Source organism: Oreochromis niloticus, linkage group LG12 (assembly GCF_001858045.2).
Source record: "Oreochromis niloticus isolate F11D_XX linkage group LG12, O_niloticus_UMD_NMBU, whole genome shotgun sequence".
Lineage (NCBI taxonomy): Eukaryota > Metazoa > Chordata > Actinopteri > Cichliformes > Cichlidae > Oreochromis > Oreochromis niloticus.
The window spans coordinates 2,331,735-2,352,717 of NC_031977.2; the positions used below are offsets into that span (position 1 = coordinate 2,331,735).

General features: G+C 40.4%; 1 protein-coding gene across 1 annotated transcript in view; it reads left to right on the forward strand.

Moving 5' to 3' along the window:
- The window catches only part of LOC106097899 (uncharacterized), a 50,292-nt gene extending 45,287 nt beyond the window's left edge, over positions 1–5,005 (forward strand). The window contains exon 4 of the mRNA XM_025897133.1: positions 4,711–5,005. Coding sequence (XP_025752918.1) covers positions 4,711–4,740 — 30 coding nt within the window. The 3' untranslated portion in view covers positions 4,741–5,005. The remainder of the gene's footprint in view (positions 1–4,710) is intronic.
- Positions 5,006–20,983: the final 15,978 nt, after the last annotated feature.

The following is a 20,983-nucleotide window of genomic DNA, read 5'->3' on the forward strand; positions in this document are numbered from 1 at the left end:
AGGTCAACTCGGCAAGGAAAATCAGTGAGGCCACTGATAATATGGCAGAAATGGGCAAAAAATATTGCAAAAAAAATTCAATATCTCAAAAAGTATAGCAGTTATGAGCACCAAAAGTCATAGCCGGCATTAGCAGAAAGAGCAGAATTTTTTAAGATTTGAACGGTGAAAATAGCACAAAAACTGTGGCAGTAGTTAAGTGCCAAAAAGTGTACGGAAGCAACTGGAATAAGGTGGAATAAAGAATAAAGAGAAACAGGAAAACAATAGTGTGGAAGCCCTTTAGGGCATCCACACAATAAAGTATAAAGTATAAAGAATAAAGAGAAACAGGAACTCAATAGTGTGGATGCTTAAAGCATCCACACAATTATTGGGCTATTCAGGTATAAATCAGCTTTTTCAAATCTTTTACCGTTTTACTTTTATGCCTCTTGAAGTTTTCAGTTGCAAAATTGTGATTTTTCACAAAATACATGCGTTGTTATGGTTGCTATGCACTTGGCTTCCAGTGTGCCACTGAAGGTTTTGCAGTCTTCTCTTCATGTCCGAACAACTTCTTGCTACTTGCTCAATTTTCACTCAACCCCCACAAATTATACATCAAAACGTAGGTATTTTTGCTGGCTTTCAGAAAATATCACTGTCATTGTTGTGGGATTTATAGAATTTTGCCAAATCTCCTCAGACCAACACAAGGTCGAAAAAGTCTCCATACAAAGTCAATGAAGAGTTTGTTCAAAATCACCGCTTGATTTCTGTCATGAGAGGCATTTTCGAATTGTCATATCTCCTTAACGAAGCGAAGGTAAAACATGAGGCTTGTCCCAGTATATCTTCAGACACTCCTGATGCTCACAATTCAAGAATTTTTTTCTCACCTATTACCGTTCTGAGATGAGTTACACTTGTTTGAGGGTAGGAAAGTCGTCCTTCGCTCAGATTTCTTCAGATTTCAAACTCTGGAAATGAGGCAATTTTTTCTCTCGTCATATCTTTTTTTTGGATTCCCACAGAGACCTGAAAATTTCCATGACTGTTCACCAAAGCCTGCTGTCTCTTACGGTGAAAGAATGATATCGATACTCCAAATAGATTTAGAGTTACAAAGCTTTGTTCGAGGGCAAGTCAGGGCAGTTTTCTCTTCGCCTCTACTCAGTTATGGTGCATTAGAAGTCAAATATCTTCAATAATTCATATTTTAATGATAAATTGTCAACACTGTAAGATTCCCCCATCTCTTCTGAACAAAACGGTGTAAGAATGACTGTTCTAGCCCCTACGGTTAGGAAATTATGCCATTTGTTTGAGGGGAGTCCTGACTATGAGAAATAGACTGCAGAAATCCTGTCTCTGTGCTGCGTGTGTGTAAAAACAGGTCCACCTGTTTTGGCGGGAAAAAGTACACAGCCTCTCTGATTGGTGGATTCAAATTTAGCAGCTCCCAGGCTGCTTGACTGACCTAGAAATTTGATTTTCTCTCCCTGTGTGTGTGTGTGTATGTGTGTGACGCAGAGAGAGAGAGAGAGAGCCTTTTTATGGGAGCATCTTATTGTATGATTTAAATTCAATATATTTAGACTGGTTGACTGAATTTGATCCTGTGTGTGTCTCTCTGTGCTTGTGTGTTTCTATATTTGTCCATCTTTGTGATTGTGTGACTGTTATACGTTTTTTTACAGATTTTTTTTCATTTAACAATTACATTTGAGGGACCGTTAGCATGTTCAGCATTTGTTCAGCTGTCGATTTTGCTTTTCCAATTTTTCTATTTAAGTTATTACTATTGTGCTACGTCATAGCATTGCTGCTACTTTTCAGCATTTGTGCTAAATACAGCATTTCTGCTAAATCATACTATTTCTGCTATTTTATAAGATTTGTGCTAAATACAGCATTTCTGCTAAATCATACTATTTCCGCTATTTTATAAGATTTGTGCTAAATACAGCATTTCTGCTAAATCAAACTTTTTCTGCTATTTTATGAGATTTGTGCTAAATACAGCATTTCTGCTAAATCATACTATTTCTGCTATTTTATGAGATTTGTGCTAAATACTGCATTTCTGCTAAATCATACTATTTCTGCTATTTTATGAGATTTGTGCTAAAAACAGCATTTCTGCTAAATCATACTATTTCTGCTATTTTACAAGATTTGTGCTAAATACTGCATTTCTGCTAAATCATACTATTTCTGCTGTTTTATGAGATTTGTGCTAAATACTGCATTTCTGCTAAATCATACTATTTCTGCTATTTTATGAGATTTGTGCTAAATAGAGCATTTCTGCTAAATCATACTTTTTCTGCTATTTTATGAGATTTGTGCTAAATACAGCATTTCTGCTAAATCATACTATTTCTCCTTTTTTATGAGATTTGTGCTAAATACAGCATTTCTGCTAAATAATACTTTTTCTGCTATTTTATGAGATTTGTGCTAAATACAGCATTTCTGCTAAATCATACTATTTCTGCTATTTTATAAGATTTGTGCAGAAATTAGTATTTCTGCTAAAAAATATACTATTTTTGATTAATTATAGTTTTTCTACCAAATCATAGTACAGTATTTCTGTTTTTTTATAGGATTTGTACTTCATATAGTATTTCTGCTTAATTACAGTATTTCTGCCATTTTAAAGTATTTGTGCTAAAACATAGTATTTCTACTAAATGCAGTATTTCTGGGTAACCATAGTATTTCTATATATTTCTGCCAGCTCCCCAGGGAGTTAATCCTCTGTGAGGAGTGTAATATTCAAATTTACATATCAGGGCCCTCATGGCTTCCCATCCAGCCAATCATATCTGAGGCCTGACACATTCAAATTTGCATATTGGGGCATTCATGGCTTCTGAGACAACCAATCATCTATGTCATATATCTTTAATATTTCATATTTGTATTTTAAATGGTCACCATTTCAAGATTCCCCCATGTCTTCTGAACAAAACGGTCTAAGAATGACTGTTTTAGCCCCAAAGGTTAGGAATTTATGGCTGTTTGTTTGAGGGGAGTCCTCACTATGAGAAATACACTGCAAAAATCCTGTCTCTCTCTGTGCTGCATGTGTAAAAGCCTGCACTTGGTGCACCAGTTTTGGCGGGAAAAAGCACACAGCCTCTCTGATTGGTGGATTCAAATTGAGATGCTCACAGCTGTTTTACTGACCTAGAAACATGCTGTTAACAGCCCCTGCTCACTTGCTGCTGCTGCTGTGTGTGTGTGTCTGTGTGTCTGTGTGTGTGTGTGTGTGTGTGTGTGTGTGTGTATCCATATTTGATTTTGTGTATCTCTTGGCTTTTCTTATTTTTTTTTTCTAAATGTATTTTTATTTTATTTTTTCACAGGTGAACAAAAATTCGTTTTGAGCGAACTTAACCATGTTCCTTTTTATTCAGCTTATCATTTTACCTTTCCAATATTTTCACTTAAGTTATTACTATTCTGCTCAATCATATTATCTGTTCTAAATCATTGTTATTAAGCTATATTGTAGGATTTCTGCTAAATCATAGTATTTCTACTATATTATATTTTTCTTTCTAAATATAGCATTTCTGCTATAGAATAGTGTTTCTGCTATATTATAATATTTGTGCTAAACTGGAGTATTTTTGCTAAAACATAGTATTTATATAAAATTACAATGTTCATAGTATATTACAGTGTCTCTGGTAAATCACAGCATTTCTGCTATGTTGTACTGTTTTTCTAAATCATAGTATTTCTGTAATGTTTAAGAATGTTTGGCTAAATATATTCTTTCTGTTATCTTATACTATTTCTCCTAAATTCTTGTATTTTTGAGAAGTTATCATGTTTCTGGTAAGTTACAATATTTCTGCTAAGTTCTGCTATGCTATTGTATTTCTGCCAAGTATTATGTTTCCTCTAAGATATTACAGTTCTGCTAAGTTACTACATTTTAGCAAAGTTCCTTTGCTTCTGCAAAGTTTTTACAATTTCTGCAACTTTTCAGCTTTTTCAGCTTTTTTCAGCAGACAGCTTCAGCTTTAAAGCATCCACACTGCATTTTCGCAGGAAATGCAAATTTTTCTAGTTTGAGAACATTTTAAAGTTTGAATGGTTGTTCTACGTGAAAATATGAGGAAGTAGTTAAGTTTCAAAAACAAGCAAATTTTAGCAGAATTGCAGAAGTTTCCCATTCATTTCAATGGGACAAATTAAGCTTAATATTTTAAAAAGTATAATAGTGAAAAATACCAAAAGACATAGCCATCATTAGCAGAAATAGCAGAATAGTTTAAAATTTGAACGGTGAAAATCGGCTGAAAATTGTGGAAGTAGTTAAGTGCAAAAAAGTGTACGGAAGTCCCAAGAGGAACTCAATAGTGTGGATGCTTAAAGCATCCACACAATGATGGATTCATATCGGTAGCAGAGTTACAGTCAGAGAATTCTTGAATTTTATTTACTGGTAACATACACTACAGTGAGTGTTCATACACAGACACAGTGACACAGCAGAATAGTAGACTGAACAGCAGTATGAGCTGAGACTTTAACTGATGTTATGAGGAAAAGGATGGAAAACCATTCTCCATGTTTCAGAACAAACATTCAAAGCCAATAAAGTCTGAACAGTCATCAGAAACATTTTGACAGAACAAATAACACTTACTGCAGTTACACAAAGCATATCATTGTGCATTAAAATAATCTCTGCTTTCTCTGCAGGACATAGAAGAGAATCATCTTCAAGAGTGATCTGAAATCTGATGGACCTCCTGCTGTCTATCAGCTGAGAACAAAGAAACTGGAGTTTGAAACTCTGACAAGAATGACTGTAGTTGAAAAAGATTTTAACACGATAAACAGAACCATTTAAGTTGTGGGAGAAACAGGAGGAGGAAAATGTGCTCTGATCAACTACACCAGGGGTCCCCAATCCAGTCCGCAAGCGCCAGTGTCCCTTCAGGTTTTAGATCTCACCCTGGGTCAACACACCTGAATCACATGTGTTAGATTTGTATTGTGATTGTCATTTATGCTTAGAAATATCTACTTATATATTCTTAGAGTTTTATAATTAGGTGTAGATTGGTAGAGGTTTGATCCTTAATAGTCTGTAACAACTCTGTGTAGCATGAAGAGGGGAGTGTGTTCACTCCTCTTCAGAGTGTTCTGGTATAGATCACACACCTCCTAGGAGAGGTCGTATCTTCTCCTGCTGATATATGGTATAGCAAACACACGTATATCTGTTTGAGTCTAAGAGCCTTTTGTTTAGATGGACCGCTAGACTCCTGGCACCAGCTTTGGGGAGTCACACACACACACACACACACACACACACACACACACACAAGGTATTCTTTGTTCACATGCATACCTATATAAGAGGTCATATGTTAATGAACCTATGCATATTCATGTAACCACAATAAAAGGAGTGCTATGGGGAACCTGGCTGAGAGTCCGACGGAGGCCAAGTGGGCGGAACGACATCTGGCTCCGGTCCGGTCTCCCTCATGCATGAGTACGAACTTTGCCTACTTGGTGTTCAATGCTTTTGCTGTGTAATTACATTGTCTTCAACGTTCCAGCGAATAGGTTCAAGCTACAAACTTATCAACATGATTAGTTCATTACCAGGCCTCTGGAGAACTTCAAGACATGTTGAGAAGGTAATTTATCCATTTAAATCAGCTGTGATGGATCAAGGACACATCTAAAACCTGCAGGGACACCAGCCCTCGTGGACTGGGATTGGGGACCCCTAAACTACACCATGGAAGTGGAGTGGGAGGATAGAGTCTTGTTTCAGATCGTAGATGAGGAGAAAAGTCAGACATCAGATGGGAAAAAACATGGAGAAAAACATCGTCGCTCTGATCACACGCTCAGATGGAAGAAGACCTGAAAATGCTTTAAAAGCTTTTGAAGTTGGGAATATTTAATGTGCCAAACATGAGAAAAAAGTCAAAATTATTTTCGTCTCAAGAAAAGTTTTTCATTAAAAAATAAAAATGTTATTGAATTTTATAATTTAAACATAACATGAAAATGATTGATAAGTGAAAGACGTCTCATGTACAGAGCTTTTAGTGATGTGGTAATATTATTTTGTATTTTTATGGCAGCTGATGGTCAATTGAATGCGAGGAATTGATTTTTGATGTGGACATAAGGGCCTCCTTATAAGATGGGAATATCATGTAGGCTTTCATATTTTATCCAGTTATTAAGAAATACTTTGAACTATTGCTTTTTCTTTATTCATATATATGTATTTCACACAGATTTATGTAACAGCACATGACAAATATTACTACATAAACCCCACAGTGAGTTATTATGCAGAGCAGAGCAGGCCTGAGCTGCCAGCTGTGCTGTAAATGCAGTGAGGACGCCCCCTGCTGTTTAATGATCAGTACAACAGTGTGTGAGAACAGCTCCCTGCCCCTCTGATGTCACAAACTAAACTCTGTGTTCTCCACAAATACATGTGTTTCTGTCACGTTGTTCTAATGTTGTCAGTTCTGCTGCTCCTCTCATGGTGACTCAGTGAAGTGGTTGTGGGACAGTAACGTCACTGACATGATCCAGAGACAGTCCAACATGTTGTTGTCTTTCTAATCAGTGAGTACAGAGGATGTTGGAGACACTGATCTCAGACAGTGTAGAAATATTCAATCCAACTTTGACTCTTCAGTGTTTCTGAGTCCAGTCCTGAAATCTGATCGATGCCTCGGATTCTTCATGTGTGTTTATGCTGGAAATATTTCTGATGACTCAGGCCGAGTGGAAACATTTGGATCCTTTCATGTTGGACTTGATCTGTTCAAATTCTCTATATTCTGTTCTTCCACATGAAATCATCTCCTGCTCGATGCAGTTTTCTGTCAATCCTCAATAAAATCTCTGCTTCGTTCAGTCACTTTGCTCAGAGTGTCTTTACTGGATCATCAGCTGATTTTCTCTGTTTCTTTTTGCTCTTGACACACTTTCAGTTTTTTTGTGAGCAGCAGCTCTCACACATAGAAAGGGTGAACAGGTATAATAGTGAGGTGTATATAAGAGATTCAGGGATTTTCCCTTTTGTCTTCTGAGAGAGGAGCGGGTCAGCAGGTCAGCATCTAAGAGGTTCATGTTGAAGATTCCAGCAGAGACACTAGAGGGGGAACCTCAGGCCAACCTGTGAACTGATGTTGTCATTTTGGTTTTTCAGAATCAGAATCGTGTTTATTGGCCGAGTATAAGTGCAGACACATACAAGGAATTTGGTTCCGGTAGATGGTGGCTCTCAAGCACAGCAATGTAAATCACACACACACACACTTGTCTATATATACATTACACATGCATACACATACATCCACAAAGCTGTGTAAACCAACTATAAATAACTAATCTAAACTTATATACATAAAATACAGAAATGAAATGAGGTGGAATGAATACTACAGAATGTACATAAGGTGCAGTTGCAGTCTGGCAGTGGGAGCAGTGTGACAGGTCAACTGTTTAGAAGGGAGATGGCGAGGGGAAAGAAACTGTTCCTGTGTCGGGTGGTCCTGGTCTGCAGGCTTCTGTACCGTCTGCCAGAGGGCAGCAGATCAAAAAGTCTGTGTGCAGGGTGTGAGGGGTCTGTGATGATTTTCCCTGCCCGTTTCCTGGTTCTTGAGAGGTACAGATGCCTGGATGGAGGGCAGGGTGGCGCCGATGATCCTTTCTGCTGCCCATACAGTCCACTGCAGTCTGCTCCTGTCCTGTTTAGTGGCTGCACCATACCAGACTGTGATGGAGGAGCACAGGACAGACTCAATGACCGCAATGTAGAACTGGATCAGCAGCTGCTGTGGAAGACTGTACTTCCCCAGTTGTCTCAGGAAGTACATCCTCTGCTGGGTCTTTTTGACGATGGAGTTGATGTTGGTCTCCTACTTCAGGTCCTGGGAGATGGTGGTACCCAGGAACTTGGAAGATCTTCACAGTCGACACAGGGCTGTCTGATATGGTAAGGGGGGGCAGAGTTGAGGGATGTCTCCTGAAGTCCACTGTCATCTCTACAGTTTTAAGAGTGTTCAGCTCCAGATTGTGCTGACTGCACCAGAGTACCAGCCGCTCAACTTCCTACCGGTATGCAGACTCATCGCCATCCTGAATGAGGCCAATGATGGTGGTGTCATCTGCAAACTTTAGGAGTTTAACAGCCGAGTTCTTGGAGGTGCAGTCAAGGACACATCCTTGAGGGGCACCAATACTGAGGGACCGAGTTTCAGAGGTGATCTCCCCCAGCCTCACTTGTTGCTTTCTATCTGTCAGGAAGCTGGTGATCCACTGACAGGTAGCTGGTGACACGCTGAGCTGGGAGAGTTTGGAGGAGAGAAGTTCAGGCACGATGGTGTTAAAAGCCGAACTAAAGTCCACAAACAGGACCCTGGCATAAGTTCCCGGGCGGTCGAGGTGTTGCAGGATGTAATGTAGCCCCATGTTCACTGCATCATCCACCGGCCTGTTTGCCCGGTAGGCAAACTGCAGAGTGTCCAGCTGGTGGCCTGTAATGTCCTTCAGATGGGCTAACACCAGTCGTTTGAAGGATTTCATGACCACAGACGTCAAGGCGACAGGTCTGCAGTCATTCAGTCCTGTGATGGTGGGTTTCTTGGGAACAGGGATGATGGTGGAGCGTTTGAAGCAGGAGGGAACTTCACACAGCTCCAGGGATCTGTTGAAGATGCGCGTAAAGATGGGAGCCAGCTGTTCAGCACAGGTTTTGAGGCAGGAGGGTGAGACACCGTCTGGTCCGGGGGCTTTCCTGGGCTTCTGTTTCTGAAATAGTCGGCTCACATCCTCAGTGTGTATTCTGAGTTTCAGGGAGGAGGAAAGGGGGTGAGAGGTGTGATGGAGGTCGTTGAGTCTGGATTGGGGAGGGTGGTGGTGGTCGTTGGGTCTGGATTGGGGAGGGTGGGGTGGTCGTTGAGACTGGATTGGGGAGGGTGAAGGTGAAGGGGGGAGAGGTGGAAGGTGTGTTGGGGGTCAATGTCATCTGCTCATTCTGGCCGTATTAGATGGTTCATTCAAAAGGATTTTGATTACATCACACTTCCAATGGAGCTGCTTTCATGTTCGGTGATTATCATCAACACAGAACTCGGGGACAGGAGCATCTTTGTGCTCATCCTTCCATCCATCCTTCCTCCGACCTCTCCTCACCAAAGAAAAGAACTCAGCATAGGTTAGTTTGATAAGTATTAGAGATGGCACGATACCACTTTTTTATGTCCGATACCGATACCGATATCATAAATTTGGATATCTGCCGATACCGATATGAATCCGATATAGTGTGTTTTTTAATCAATAAAACTGTTTTTTTAATATCTTGCTGCATTTTGTATAAGTTCATACTCAAGTTTAAATAAACAACAACACTAAAGCTATTTTGTTATACCTGTATGCAAAAAACACACTGTACCCAAAATATTTCATAGTTCAGCAATACTGATCAATCTAATAAACTTAAACCTGCACCATCCTTCCTATTATGGTATTTTAAAGAGTACTTAGCAGAAATATTAAGCAACCTAACTAATAGGGTTGCAAACTCCCAGCAAAAAAAAAAAAATAGGGAACCACCCCCCAACCTCCACCTCGTGATGCTTAATTAACGTAATCAACTTTAATTTGATGCAGTGTGAAAAAAAATGCACAGAAATCAATTATTTTTCAAGAATAATTAAATAGATTCAACATCTTTCTTCAACAGAATTTAGACTGCACAGATGGTACCTTCCCAAAGGAAAAAGTACTATAGCTTACTAGGGTATATTAGACTTAACAGTTACTATATACAGTAATGGACTTCTATTCATTTTACATCAGATTAAAACTTTGGTTGTAAGATTCAGATAATTATTTATTAAAAGGTAGACATTTTAAATGAGAATAAGAAAGAAAAGTATGTCTTTGTGCCCCCTTTTCCCTGTTAATGCCCTATCGGCCCCCCTGGCTAAACTTTGCTAGATCCGCCCCTGCACAGTTACCAGCCGTCAGCTACGTAGAAAAGGATCCTGGTGTAGAAAGTAATATTAAATAAATTCTAACAACAGCTTCTCAAGCTTAAACGTGCTGCTGTTGTTCAGCCGCTGGTTTCCTCTTTCTGGTGAGAAGTGGGCCAAAAACAAAGAAGAGAGACGGACTCGCGACAAAAAAGCCGATCAGCTGATCATTAATCAGTTTCATGATTGAAGTAGCGGCAGGAGAGGGAGGGAGAGAGAGAGAGGCAGTCGCTCCATGTATCGGTTGTTAAGCTTAATGCGGGAATGCTTTACAAACATTCAGAGATGAACTTACACAATTGCTTTACTTCTCTCTGGGATAACTTCCTCGGAGATGAAATGCCAGATTGCTAGTGAGGCTACAAATACACACAGCCGCTCTATCACGTGATGCGCACTGCTCCGACGTGCTACGGTTATTAGTGGTGTGCGATACTGCATATTTTGGTATCGATCCGATACCAAGTAAATACGGGCCAGTATCGCCGATACCAATACCAATACTTTTCAATAAATCAGGTGGATGCCTCATTGAATTGCTAAATCGCAATTAATTTTCATGACCTTAAGTGTTTTTTGTGATTTTTCCTTTTGTATTATTAATTACTTAAAACCCAGGACATAATTAGGAGAAATAATTTATTTATAATTAAATAAAAAATGCTTTATTATTGTGGCGGGCCGTGGTCTGCGATGCTGCTGCAGATGAGGTGGACTCACCTTCACTGCATCTACAATCATGCCTCACCGGCTTAAAACCTGTGCGCTGCTTGTGCTGTTGTTGTTTTTGGTGTTGATGTGTACAGCTGGCAGCAGGAGGGCTGCAGCCATTGAATGTAGGCTACTGTTACAGCAACCGGGTGATCACTGTAAGGGTGGACAGCGCGCGGCTCGGGGTGAGCTGGAGGCTGGCGCGCCAGCGGGACCTGCCAAGCTGGAGATGGAGGTCAAGGTGCGCGAGGTGCGCGGGGTCCTGCCTGAGGGCGGCATGCTGTCCGCTTCGGCACGCAGGCTGCATAGTCCTGCGTGCCGGCCGTCTGCCCAGCTGCCTCTTAGCCCCGGCTCACTTCCACTCCTGCTCCGCCGCCTCTGCTTGCCATATGGGTGGCCATCAGGCCTCCGCTGGAGGCACGGGCGACCGCCAGAGTGGACACTTCCCCGTCGCTGGGCCGGGGCATGGGCCGCCGATGGTCCGGGCCGATTCCCTCGCCTGCTCGCGGGGTGGGGTGAAGTGGGCGATGGGGGTATGTGGCAGGGCGTGTTCTGCGATGCCGCTGCAGGTTTGGTGGTGGTGATGTGTACGGCTGCCGTTGAATGTACTGTTACAGCAACCATGTGATTACTGTAAGAATAAATGATGCGGCGAAGCATGAAAATGCCATCGGGTCTGCCGTGGTGGCGATCTTTGTTTTTCTTTTCTTTTTTTTTAATCTTAAGTGCACGCAAGCCAGTAAACAAATTAAAACAAATAGTGTTGATAAACTATAATACGAAAATTACAATTAAAATTCTCAAATACAAAAACAATTGGTAAAAATATAATTAATATGTAAACAACTTAATAACCCCCAAAGTGTCTAAGTCACGTGACGTGTCTGCGCAACACCGAAACATAAGAGAGGGGGGGCGGGGGAGCAAAGTGTGCCTGCTCTCCGCTGACACAGGAGTGGCTATTTCAGCGACCTGGCTGTTTCGTTTTTGCCGAAAGCACAGCATAGCAAACAAGCAGAACTCAAAGTAAAGAATCGATCTATCGATCCGATACCGATGCCGACTTGGGATTGATACTATCAATAGTTGGATCGATCCGCCCACCACTAACGGTTATGAGCTGAGTTACGCTGTGTCGCAAGTTTTGTGAGGTGCTTTTTTGATATTTAATGGATCGGATTATATTTTTTATTTCCCTCCGATATCCGATCCAGTAATTTACGTCAGTATCGGACCGAGACTGATAAGTAATATCCGATCGGCCCATCGCTAATAAGTATAGCTTAAGTGATTTGATTATTGTTTTGCAATTATTAATATTTGCTTTTGCTTTGCCCCTGCAAAATTCCTTTAATAATATTCCCTCCAAATAAAGTCTAATCTGTGGACATTCAGTGTTTCTTTATCAGTGCAAACAGCTGTTACAGGTTACCCTAGCATGATAAAAATGTTTCCTTGGATCCTGCAGTCCAGGCAACTAAAATCATCCCAGAAATAACAAGTGCCACAATCTAGAGGTGAGCTACTGTTAACAGGTGTGATACTGCAAGGATACTCATGTTTCTTTATATCAGGGTCAGCAGAGAAGACAGCTGGACATCGTTTGTGGGGTGCCCGATCGACACTGAATACACATCATTTGCAATACTGCGCTCTTTAAGTTCAGTTACTTCTAAACAACTTTTCAGATATCTTGCGGAGCAATGAGAGATTAGAAATAGCTCTATAACTATGTTAATAGAATGTCAAATATAATGTCAGTATTATCTTTTAATTATATAGGTTTACTTATGGTAGAATGCTGCATGTAATCATTTGTGTTTAGAAGTATGTAGTTGATAGTATCCTGAAAGAATGTCTCATCCTAGGAAGCTTGTGTGCATTCCAGTGCATTTTGTTTAGATGAACTGCTGGACTTCCAGGCCAGCAGGTTTAGGAAGTCATTTTATGGGTTCACATACACACACATACACACACCTAAACATCCACATTCCAATGTAAAGAACAAACACCCACTGATGTATAAATAAAGAACAGGGCAGTGGCACGGCGCGAGTCTCAGAGCCCGCACTTCTGTGCGAGTTCTGTGGCTGCCCTTGCTTGCAAGTAACTAACTGCAGTGTGTGTTTCTCCTCTCTGATTCTCAACTGAAGAAGTGTTTTAGAATAAATCTCCTGACATTTGTTTTGGTCCTTCGAGCCGGATCAGAAACATCAGAACTGTTATCTGTGACTCTGTTCCAGGATCTGGCACACTGTTTCCTGACGCCATGGAGCCAGCACCGAAGTCTGTGCACAGCCCTCTTAGAATTCGGGTCCGGACCGGTGTTTATAGTCTGGTCCACGGCGGTGGGATTCAGTCTGACGATCCGAACCACCAGTGAGTCGTCTGAGGGTGAGAAACACTATTTTGATATATAAAACCGCAGAGAAGGTTTTAAGAAATGCGCAAATAGGTTTGTTGTAGCCGTAATTACTTCGTGAAATGCGTAAAATAGGTTAAGGTTCGCCGAAAGGAACTGAATTAGACTTAGGTTTGAGAGGTAGCCGTAATTACTTCGTAACAAATTAAAATAGGTTAAGGTTCGCCGAAAGGAACCGAATTAGACTTAGGTTTGAGAGGTAGCCGTAATTACTTCGTAACAAATTAAAATAGGTTAAGGTTCGCCGAAAGGAACCGAATTAGACTTAGGTTTGAGAGGTAGCCGTAATTACTTCGTGACAAATTAGCGCGCAAATGTCTATGTGTGTAAAAGTGTTGTTGTGTTTGTGTGAATGACTGCGGAGCAGGCGCGGTCTGTGACACAGTTGTTGTTGTTATCATGGGTTCCGAAGCAACTAAGAGTGCGTCAGAGTTTGACAGACTGGACTTCGCTGCTGGCAGCGCAAAGTATTTAAACAAAAGAGAGCGATGGCTCCTTAGCTGCGCGAGTTCACGCGAGCACGGTCGCGTGGGTTTCACGCGGGCCTGAGCCGTGCGGTTAATCGCAGGCTTATAAATGGAAGAGATTCAAATGTTAGAAGTTTTTAGGAAAACAGCAGCCTTAAAGAGCGTGTGGAGAAGGCCAGCCCACATCAGCAGCAGTTAAGCTATGCTCTGGTGAATGGCTTCCCCCCACCCCTTGCTGACACAAAATTTTTAAATGATTCTTTAGATTGCCCTGATCAACAACAGCCTGTGCTCCAGACCATTAATTTAACCAGTTGTTAACAGTAATCTGCATTAAGCTTAGGGTTGCTCAAATTCAGTACAATGACATGTGAGATGAAGTAAAATAGGCAAATATTTTAACTAATGACGTGCATAGGGGCACTTGACCTGTTTGAAAGACTGTCGTCTTATTATGAGCCATTGTTGAGCTATAGAGTACGCCTGTGAAAACAACTAATATGCTGAACCCTGTATAAAACAGCTGAAAACTACATAAATGGAGAAGCTGAGTTGAATATGAAAGTGTAAGTCTTTGCCACTGTGTGAGGTTGCGTTGCGGTCTCTTCTGAGCTGATGAGCAAGCTACACATTATCAGATTGGGAGCTGGCTGAGAACTCATCAAAGAGAGGGAAACAGAACTATGATAATTATGATAACTGGAGTGTGCAGCGTTTCCGTGAGTTCTTTCAGATGCGCAGCAGTTTTCCTGTCTCTTGACTTATGTGTGTAGAGTGTTTATAGCATCAGCATCATGTTTCTGTTTATTTGTTTTGTTGGGTTGAAAACTAACTAGATAAACTTGTGATCATACTTATGGATCACCATGGCACATATCATCAGCCATATGTTTTATTTATGCAGATGAAAAAATGAGTGTGAATGTGTCTGACGTCGCAGTGTGTGTGTGCGCTGTGTAAAAGTAACTTTTAAGCCTCCAATTGTGAGAGCGGTGATTCTGCAGGTCACTATGCAAAAAAAAAAGTGTAGAGTAAAGAAGAGAAAAAAAATTTACATTGTAGATGAAAAAAATAATCATAGGAAAAAGGTTTTGTGTTTATCAGCCAAGAACAAGACAGGAGAGTTCCAAAAAAAAAAACAGAGAGAGAGTTCTGTGTGTCGGTTAAGCAGTGATGATAATAATGAAAATGTCTTAGTTTTGTCACTTTCAGATGAAAAGCAGACCTGAATCAATTTTCCACATGCAGCAGTCGGAATAAAGTTATAGTTTAACATCATTGGAAACGTTCAGGCCAAGTTTCTGGCTGACTTATTTACAGCTCCATGTGTCCCTCAACCTCACAAGCGAGCTCTCACTCCTCCCTGAAGACAAGGAATGCAGCTCCAAAGAGCAATAACATGGCAGATAAAGAAACAGCAGCAAAGTCCTGAGCAAAGAGACCCAGCAAGCAGCAGCAGTGTGGACAAACAGCATCAGAGAAGAAGAGCAAACCACCATTCTGACTGATTGGATGAATGACACTGTGTTTCCAGCAAGCTGCAACTTCACTGTGCTTGTGAAGAAAACTTTTGAAAAGAACCTATGAGGAGACTGTTGGAGTTTGACATTTGCCACTTTTGGAGTAAAATGGCAAGAAGAGACAGTGGAACACAGGACAAAGCTGAAGAAGAACTGCCGGCTGTTGGACTGTTGAAGTGGGAGAGGACAACAGAGTGAGAGTAAGTAAGGACACAGAGGAATTCTGCTGTTTAATGTGGGAAATCAAAATTTGGGTTAGCAAACCTGGGGAAAAGAAAACTGACTGCTTAAGTGGACAATTGTGAAGGAATCTGAAACACTGCAAAAAGAAACATATACAAAATCACACACACAAGCAGAACATGCATTAACCCTACTAACACAAACACAAGAGAGCTCATGAAGATTAGGCAGCATCTTAAGCATGTGAGTCTGTTTATCACCTGGTGTGATGCAAAGATCAGTGGACTCACAGCACATTGGTTGAAAAATGATCATCAATTAATAGCAGAGAAGTGTGTAGGAAAGGCAGCTGTAAGAACATGCCCTGCTGGAGATGCAGCTCCACAGACACATTGATTAAACCTGCCTAATAACACAAACACACATGAAATGAAGATCAGCTTGTTATCTCTCATCAGTGTTAAAATAGTGTAAATTTAACAGACACTTGTTATCAAATGCTGAATTTATCCAATGCTGACAGTTAACTCTCTAGGTTGCAGGACAACAGTTTAATTTTTGTGGGAAAAAGATTCTGGTTTGACCAACCAGTGATCAGACAATAAATTTAGTTGTTAATATAGTAAATTGGGAGATGCTTTCTGCCTGATTGATGCAGCACAAGTAATTTACTGTATGAGGGAAATTCTATTTTTGTGATAATATTTTGAACATGCATTTCTGTTGTCCTGTCAACTTAGTGGGTTAATAGCTGATATGCAAATTGGTTGATGGTTCTTAGATTAAGGACATCACCAACAGCAAGTAGGGACTCCATACCATGACTGACACAGGTTCTAGTGAATGTGCCCTGGGATGATATATCATCAAGTGTTTCGTGCCCACAAATTAGCATTTCGTGCGCACGTTATACCTATTTCGTGCTCTCGAAATAGTGTTTTGTGGCCACAATTTATTTATTTTTTGGACCATGTCATCAGAGGGGCTCTGTAGTCCTGAATCAGTCTTATTAGGTAATGTTCAAATAATTTTATCATTCCAGTGTTGTCAGTGTAGGAGAAAGTACTCAGGGCCTTCAAGTTACACACTATGAAAGGCAGCAACAAGTTTAATATTCAGAAACCTAAAGTATTGTTGGGAAATCAGTTTTACCCCGGTTCTTTTTATTCCTCGGGCCTCCAGAGATGGCACCGGACCCAGTAGTCATTTTACAAAAACTTTATTCATCTTTATTTAAGCATACATTCTTCTAGAAGGGAAGACGAGGCCGGTGTCCCTCTGAAACAATCTTCACCCCTTTGTTAGTCACAGTGTTGGGATTTAGAGATTCTTTTATTGCTGCCATATAATCTGCCTTATGATAAATGCATTAATAACATGTTCTACAGTATTATTTTATCAGTAATATTGTTTACAGGGTTCATATTGCATTGAATATGTTTGTCATCACATTCATTTTATTCACAGGTTGAGTTTATTTTATACACAATGCATAACTGTGCTTGTTTAGAGTTGATGTTCTATCCAAGAGGGTTTTAAGCTTCACTGGTGAGAGTGTCCAGGTGATACATGTTGAGGGAAGATGAGAACATAGCAGGTTAATTGCATGCATGCTTACAATACACATAAATCTAGTAGCAGGCCTGAGCGAAGGCCCAAGTGTCTTCTGCTTCTTATTTGAGACCTGCGCCAATTCAGTCTACTTAGTGATTGAGGACGAGGGTCCATTATTAGCCCTTAGAGGCCCTGAAGCTTGAAGTTATTACCTTAAAAGGAAGGTGTTATCAAAAAGAGAAGTTATATGTTTGTTTATAGTTATTAGAGATGTACAAAATGTACCCTTGTCTGTAAACAATGACTGGACATAATGTATTTTTGACCTGTATTGACGTGTATGTGGGGGTGTGATCCTCTATGCTATAAAACCAGAACCCAGTGTATTTTTGTCAGAGCAAATAAGCCATATGCTGACGGTTGTTCTCCGTTGTCAATAAACTCATCGTTTGATTGCACTTTTCTGGGCCTCCGTCGTTTGTTGTCTGGTCTACAGTTGATCGATCTCGCTTCATTTGGTGGAGGATGCGGGCAACTAAAGATCAGCAGTAAGAGGTACAGGTGTTTGTTGTCGGCGGAGGTCGAGGCCAGATCAGGTGATCGAACGGCAGACGTCACGGTGATCGCTTGACTATTGGGCCCACATAATAAAAAAGGTAAGGCACAAACCTCTTAAACAGAAATTGTGCTGTAGTGGATTATAATTCTAGAATATGTAGTCAAGTGGTCATCCGTTGATCTCTGTTTTGAGTTTTGTTTGCAGCGAAAGTGAAACTTAAGAGTAGTGTTGCATTCATGGTCGCCTTGGAAAAAGCAGTACTGAGCTAAAAGTAACTAGAGACGTTGTTTTTAAGGAAATAAGAGAGATTAAAAGAGATTAAAAGTGTCTAAAGTCAAGGAGTTGAAGAACTCCCTCCCTGGGAAAGACGTTTCCTAGGATTATACTAGGGGGAGGGCCCCGCTGAGAGTTGTGGCCTCAGATATAGCCCTGGTGATCGCAGAGGATCATTGTTAGGGAGACACTTAATTGTGAGAAAAAGAGTAAAATACCGGACGCAAGAGTCCGAGGAAGTTGATATATGATTTAAGAGAAACTCAGGCCAGCCGTGAGCTTGAGGTTTTGCAGTAAAGCCAGCCGAGCAGTAAAGTGAAACTAAGGTCTGTTGTGTTGAAGTAACTCTGAGAATAAATACTGTGAGCTATGAGAGACGATTAAAAAGTATTACCTATGCATTTGCGGACCTGCCGTGGTCAGTGAAAAATTTGTGGACCCGCCGTGGGCCAAGAAAAGCTGTGTTTTTGTTGATATTCCTGGAGAATTTGCAGACCTGTTGACGTCTCTTAAAGACGAGCAGCGGTGTGTATATCCGGGTTGTAGGGACCCACTCATACAGCTGGAAACCGTGACGTAAGAAACTGTCTGAAATGATTTAAGTACCAGCCGGCTGCAGGCTGTGTGTGAGAGAGAGGCTGTAAAAGTCTCTTTTTCTGTTCTTTTTTGCTGGGGAAAAGTGCGCAGTTAAAACTTGGGTGTGGTCACTTCCCCTTTTAATTTTAACAAAGAATAGATACATTGATTAAATGAGGGGTGGATAAAGGGCATGCTCATTGTGCCGTTGTTTCATTATAGGTGCTTGGAAATAGACAGTGAGAGGCCCACGGGGATCCCATTAAGGCTGCTGAAGCATTTTCCTGTTTTGTGAGCGTGCCTTTGGTGATTTTGAAATACAGTATCACTGGACAGGGTGATTCTAATATAAGAGTTATTTTAATCCAACCAGAAACAGAGTAAGAATAAAGCTGTGAGCCTCCTCCTGAGTGGAGAGAATTTGCAGAATTTTTGAGTATCTCTTGTTAAAGAAAAGGAAAAAGAGATTCTGTGTACGGCAGACCGTGAAGTTTCTAGATTAAATCAGAGAGAACTAATGTGGCCGAAGGTTGGATCTGATATGAGGTGAACAGAGGACCGGTCTAAAAGATTAAGAGGTACGCACAAACCTGTTCAATAAGCAAATTTGTGCAAATTGACTGAATTCTAAATTATCTGTTCGCTGAGTAGATGATCTTAACTACTAAATTGGTGCAGTAGGGGTAAAACTGAATTCTCGAGAATAAAGTAAAACGTTGAAGTAATGAATGAGTAACTTGGAAGTAATGAGAAGCTTTGAAGCAAGGATAATGAAACTTTGAGAAACAGACAGTACTGAGTTAAAAGGTTATATGGTATTTCATGGTAAAAAAGAAAAAGAGACCAATGCATGTTTAAGAATAGAGAAGAATATAAGAGTTATTGGTCAGCTTATGGTTTAATAAGTGTCAAACTCACGGGATTGGAGAATCCTGTACTTCTTTGAGACTTCAAAGAGGAGCTCCGGCGTGGGCATATGTCAGGTGGTGTTGCCGAGAGTTGTGGGCTCGGTGAATAGCTAATGATCAAGAGGATCATTTTGGGAGACGCTTATTTGTAAGTAAAAGGATTAAGTTCGGACGAGGAAGTCCGACAGAAACACCTGGTGCTGTCAGGATGTTTAAGTGACACAGAAGTTCAGAAAATCGAGTCAGAAATGGTTTTGTGGCTCTTGGTAAACTGATTTTGAAGGAAAATCAGTGTTTATTGTGCTGAAGTAACAGATCCGGCGTGGTCTGAGGAAAAGAAATAAATCGGTTAATGGCTGATATATTTATATGAATTTTGGTGGATCTGCTGAGGTCCAGAAAATAATCAATGCGGACTGTGTTTGTTCGAACGTTAATAAATGATCCAGGAAGAATTGCCCTGGGTCTGTGTGTGTGTGTGTGTTGTTCAGTGACAACATGCACAGTTTAAAATTGGGCCCTGTTCCTTCCTCTTTTTGGTTTCAAAACACAAAGGCTGTTGGATGAAGAATTACTGTGTGAGGAACGGCTTCACTTTTGATTAGGGAAATAATATGCTTACTTTTGGGTTTATGAAGATCTCGTAACAATCTGGGGAGATGCCGGGGTAAAAAGAGTGAGCTCGGACGAAGGGGTCCGAGAAAAGAACACCGTGAGTTGAGCAAGGTGTTTTAACTGACTAAGGATTTCAGAGAATCGAGTCAGCTGTGATCTCGAGTTTTAATGGTAAGTTGATTTTAAAGGAAAATCAATGTTTACCATGTTGAAGTAATTTTGATGATATTTCTAGATGTGTTGTGATACAAGTAAAGAATAAGTTGTGTAAATGTGGACACACGATTGTGTTGAGATGTATGGATCGGCTGCGGTCCATCTGATAAGTTAATACTGGGTAAACTGAGACAAGAAACTGTTTTTAAATCTTCACTGGCTGCAGTGAGATACATGTGCTGAAGATTACTGGACCCAGCGAGGTCCATATGATGAAGTTCTTGGGCAGATAAATGACAGAAACAGTTTCTGAATTTTGAGGAGAATTCTGAAGCACTGAGGTTGAATTTTCTCTGTGCTTGGTGCGCTGTGTGGACTTATATCAGAGTTATAAGTCCAAAGGTTATGACCTGGAGGTCATTCATGGTGTTTAAAGAAGAACAGGAATTAGAAAAGGATATTTAATGTCATATTTTGTGTAAATTGAGGAAAACTCACCACGTGTTCACCTTTTTTCATTTAAAGGGACACAGACATTAACACACACACACACAGTACTTGGGTGTGAGTTACTTCCTCTCTTAATTTTAAACTGCAACACGTGTTCATTGAACTAGAATTTCAGCAGTGGATGAGACAGGATTTAGGTTAGGGCTAGTCAAAGATAAAGATGACTTTTATTAGTCCTACCGGTGGGAAATTGGGATTGTTAAAGCAAAAGTGCAAAGTTATGCAGCAGAAATTAGAAAACACTGGAATGCAATAAAATAAAGTAGAATAGAATAAAATAGAATACCAATACTATATACAGCTGAGTAAGAAAATACAAAATACAACTTTGTCAAAGAAAGAAGTGCACATATAGCAGTCTTAGTCTTAGTATGAGGGTTCTTGTAAAGTAAAAGATTATGCTCAAAGTTTTATGCCCTGGAAGCCAAGAGTCGTGTGTAGAGAAGAACATGACTTGGAAACGGACATTTAAGGTCACATTTTGTCTAAGAT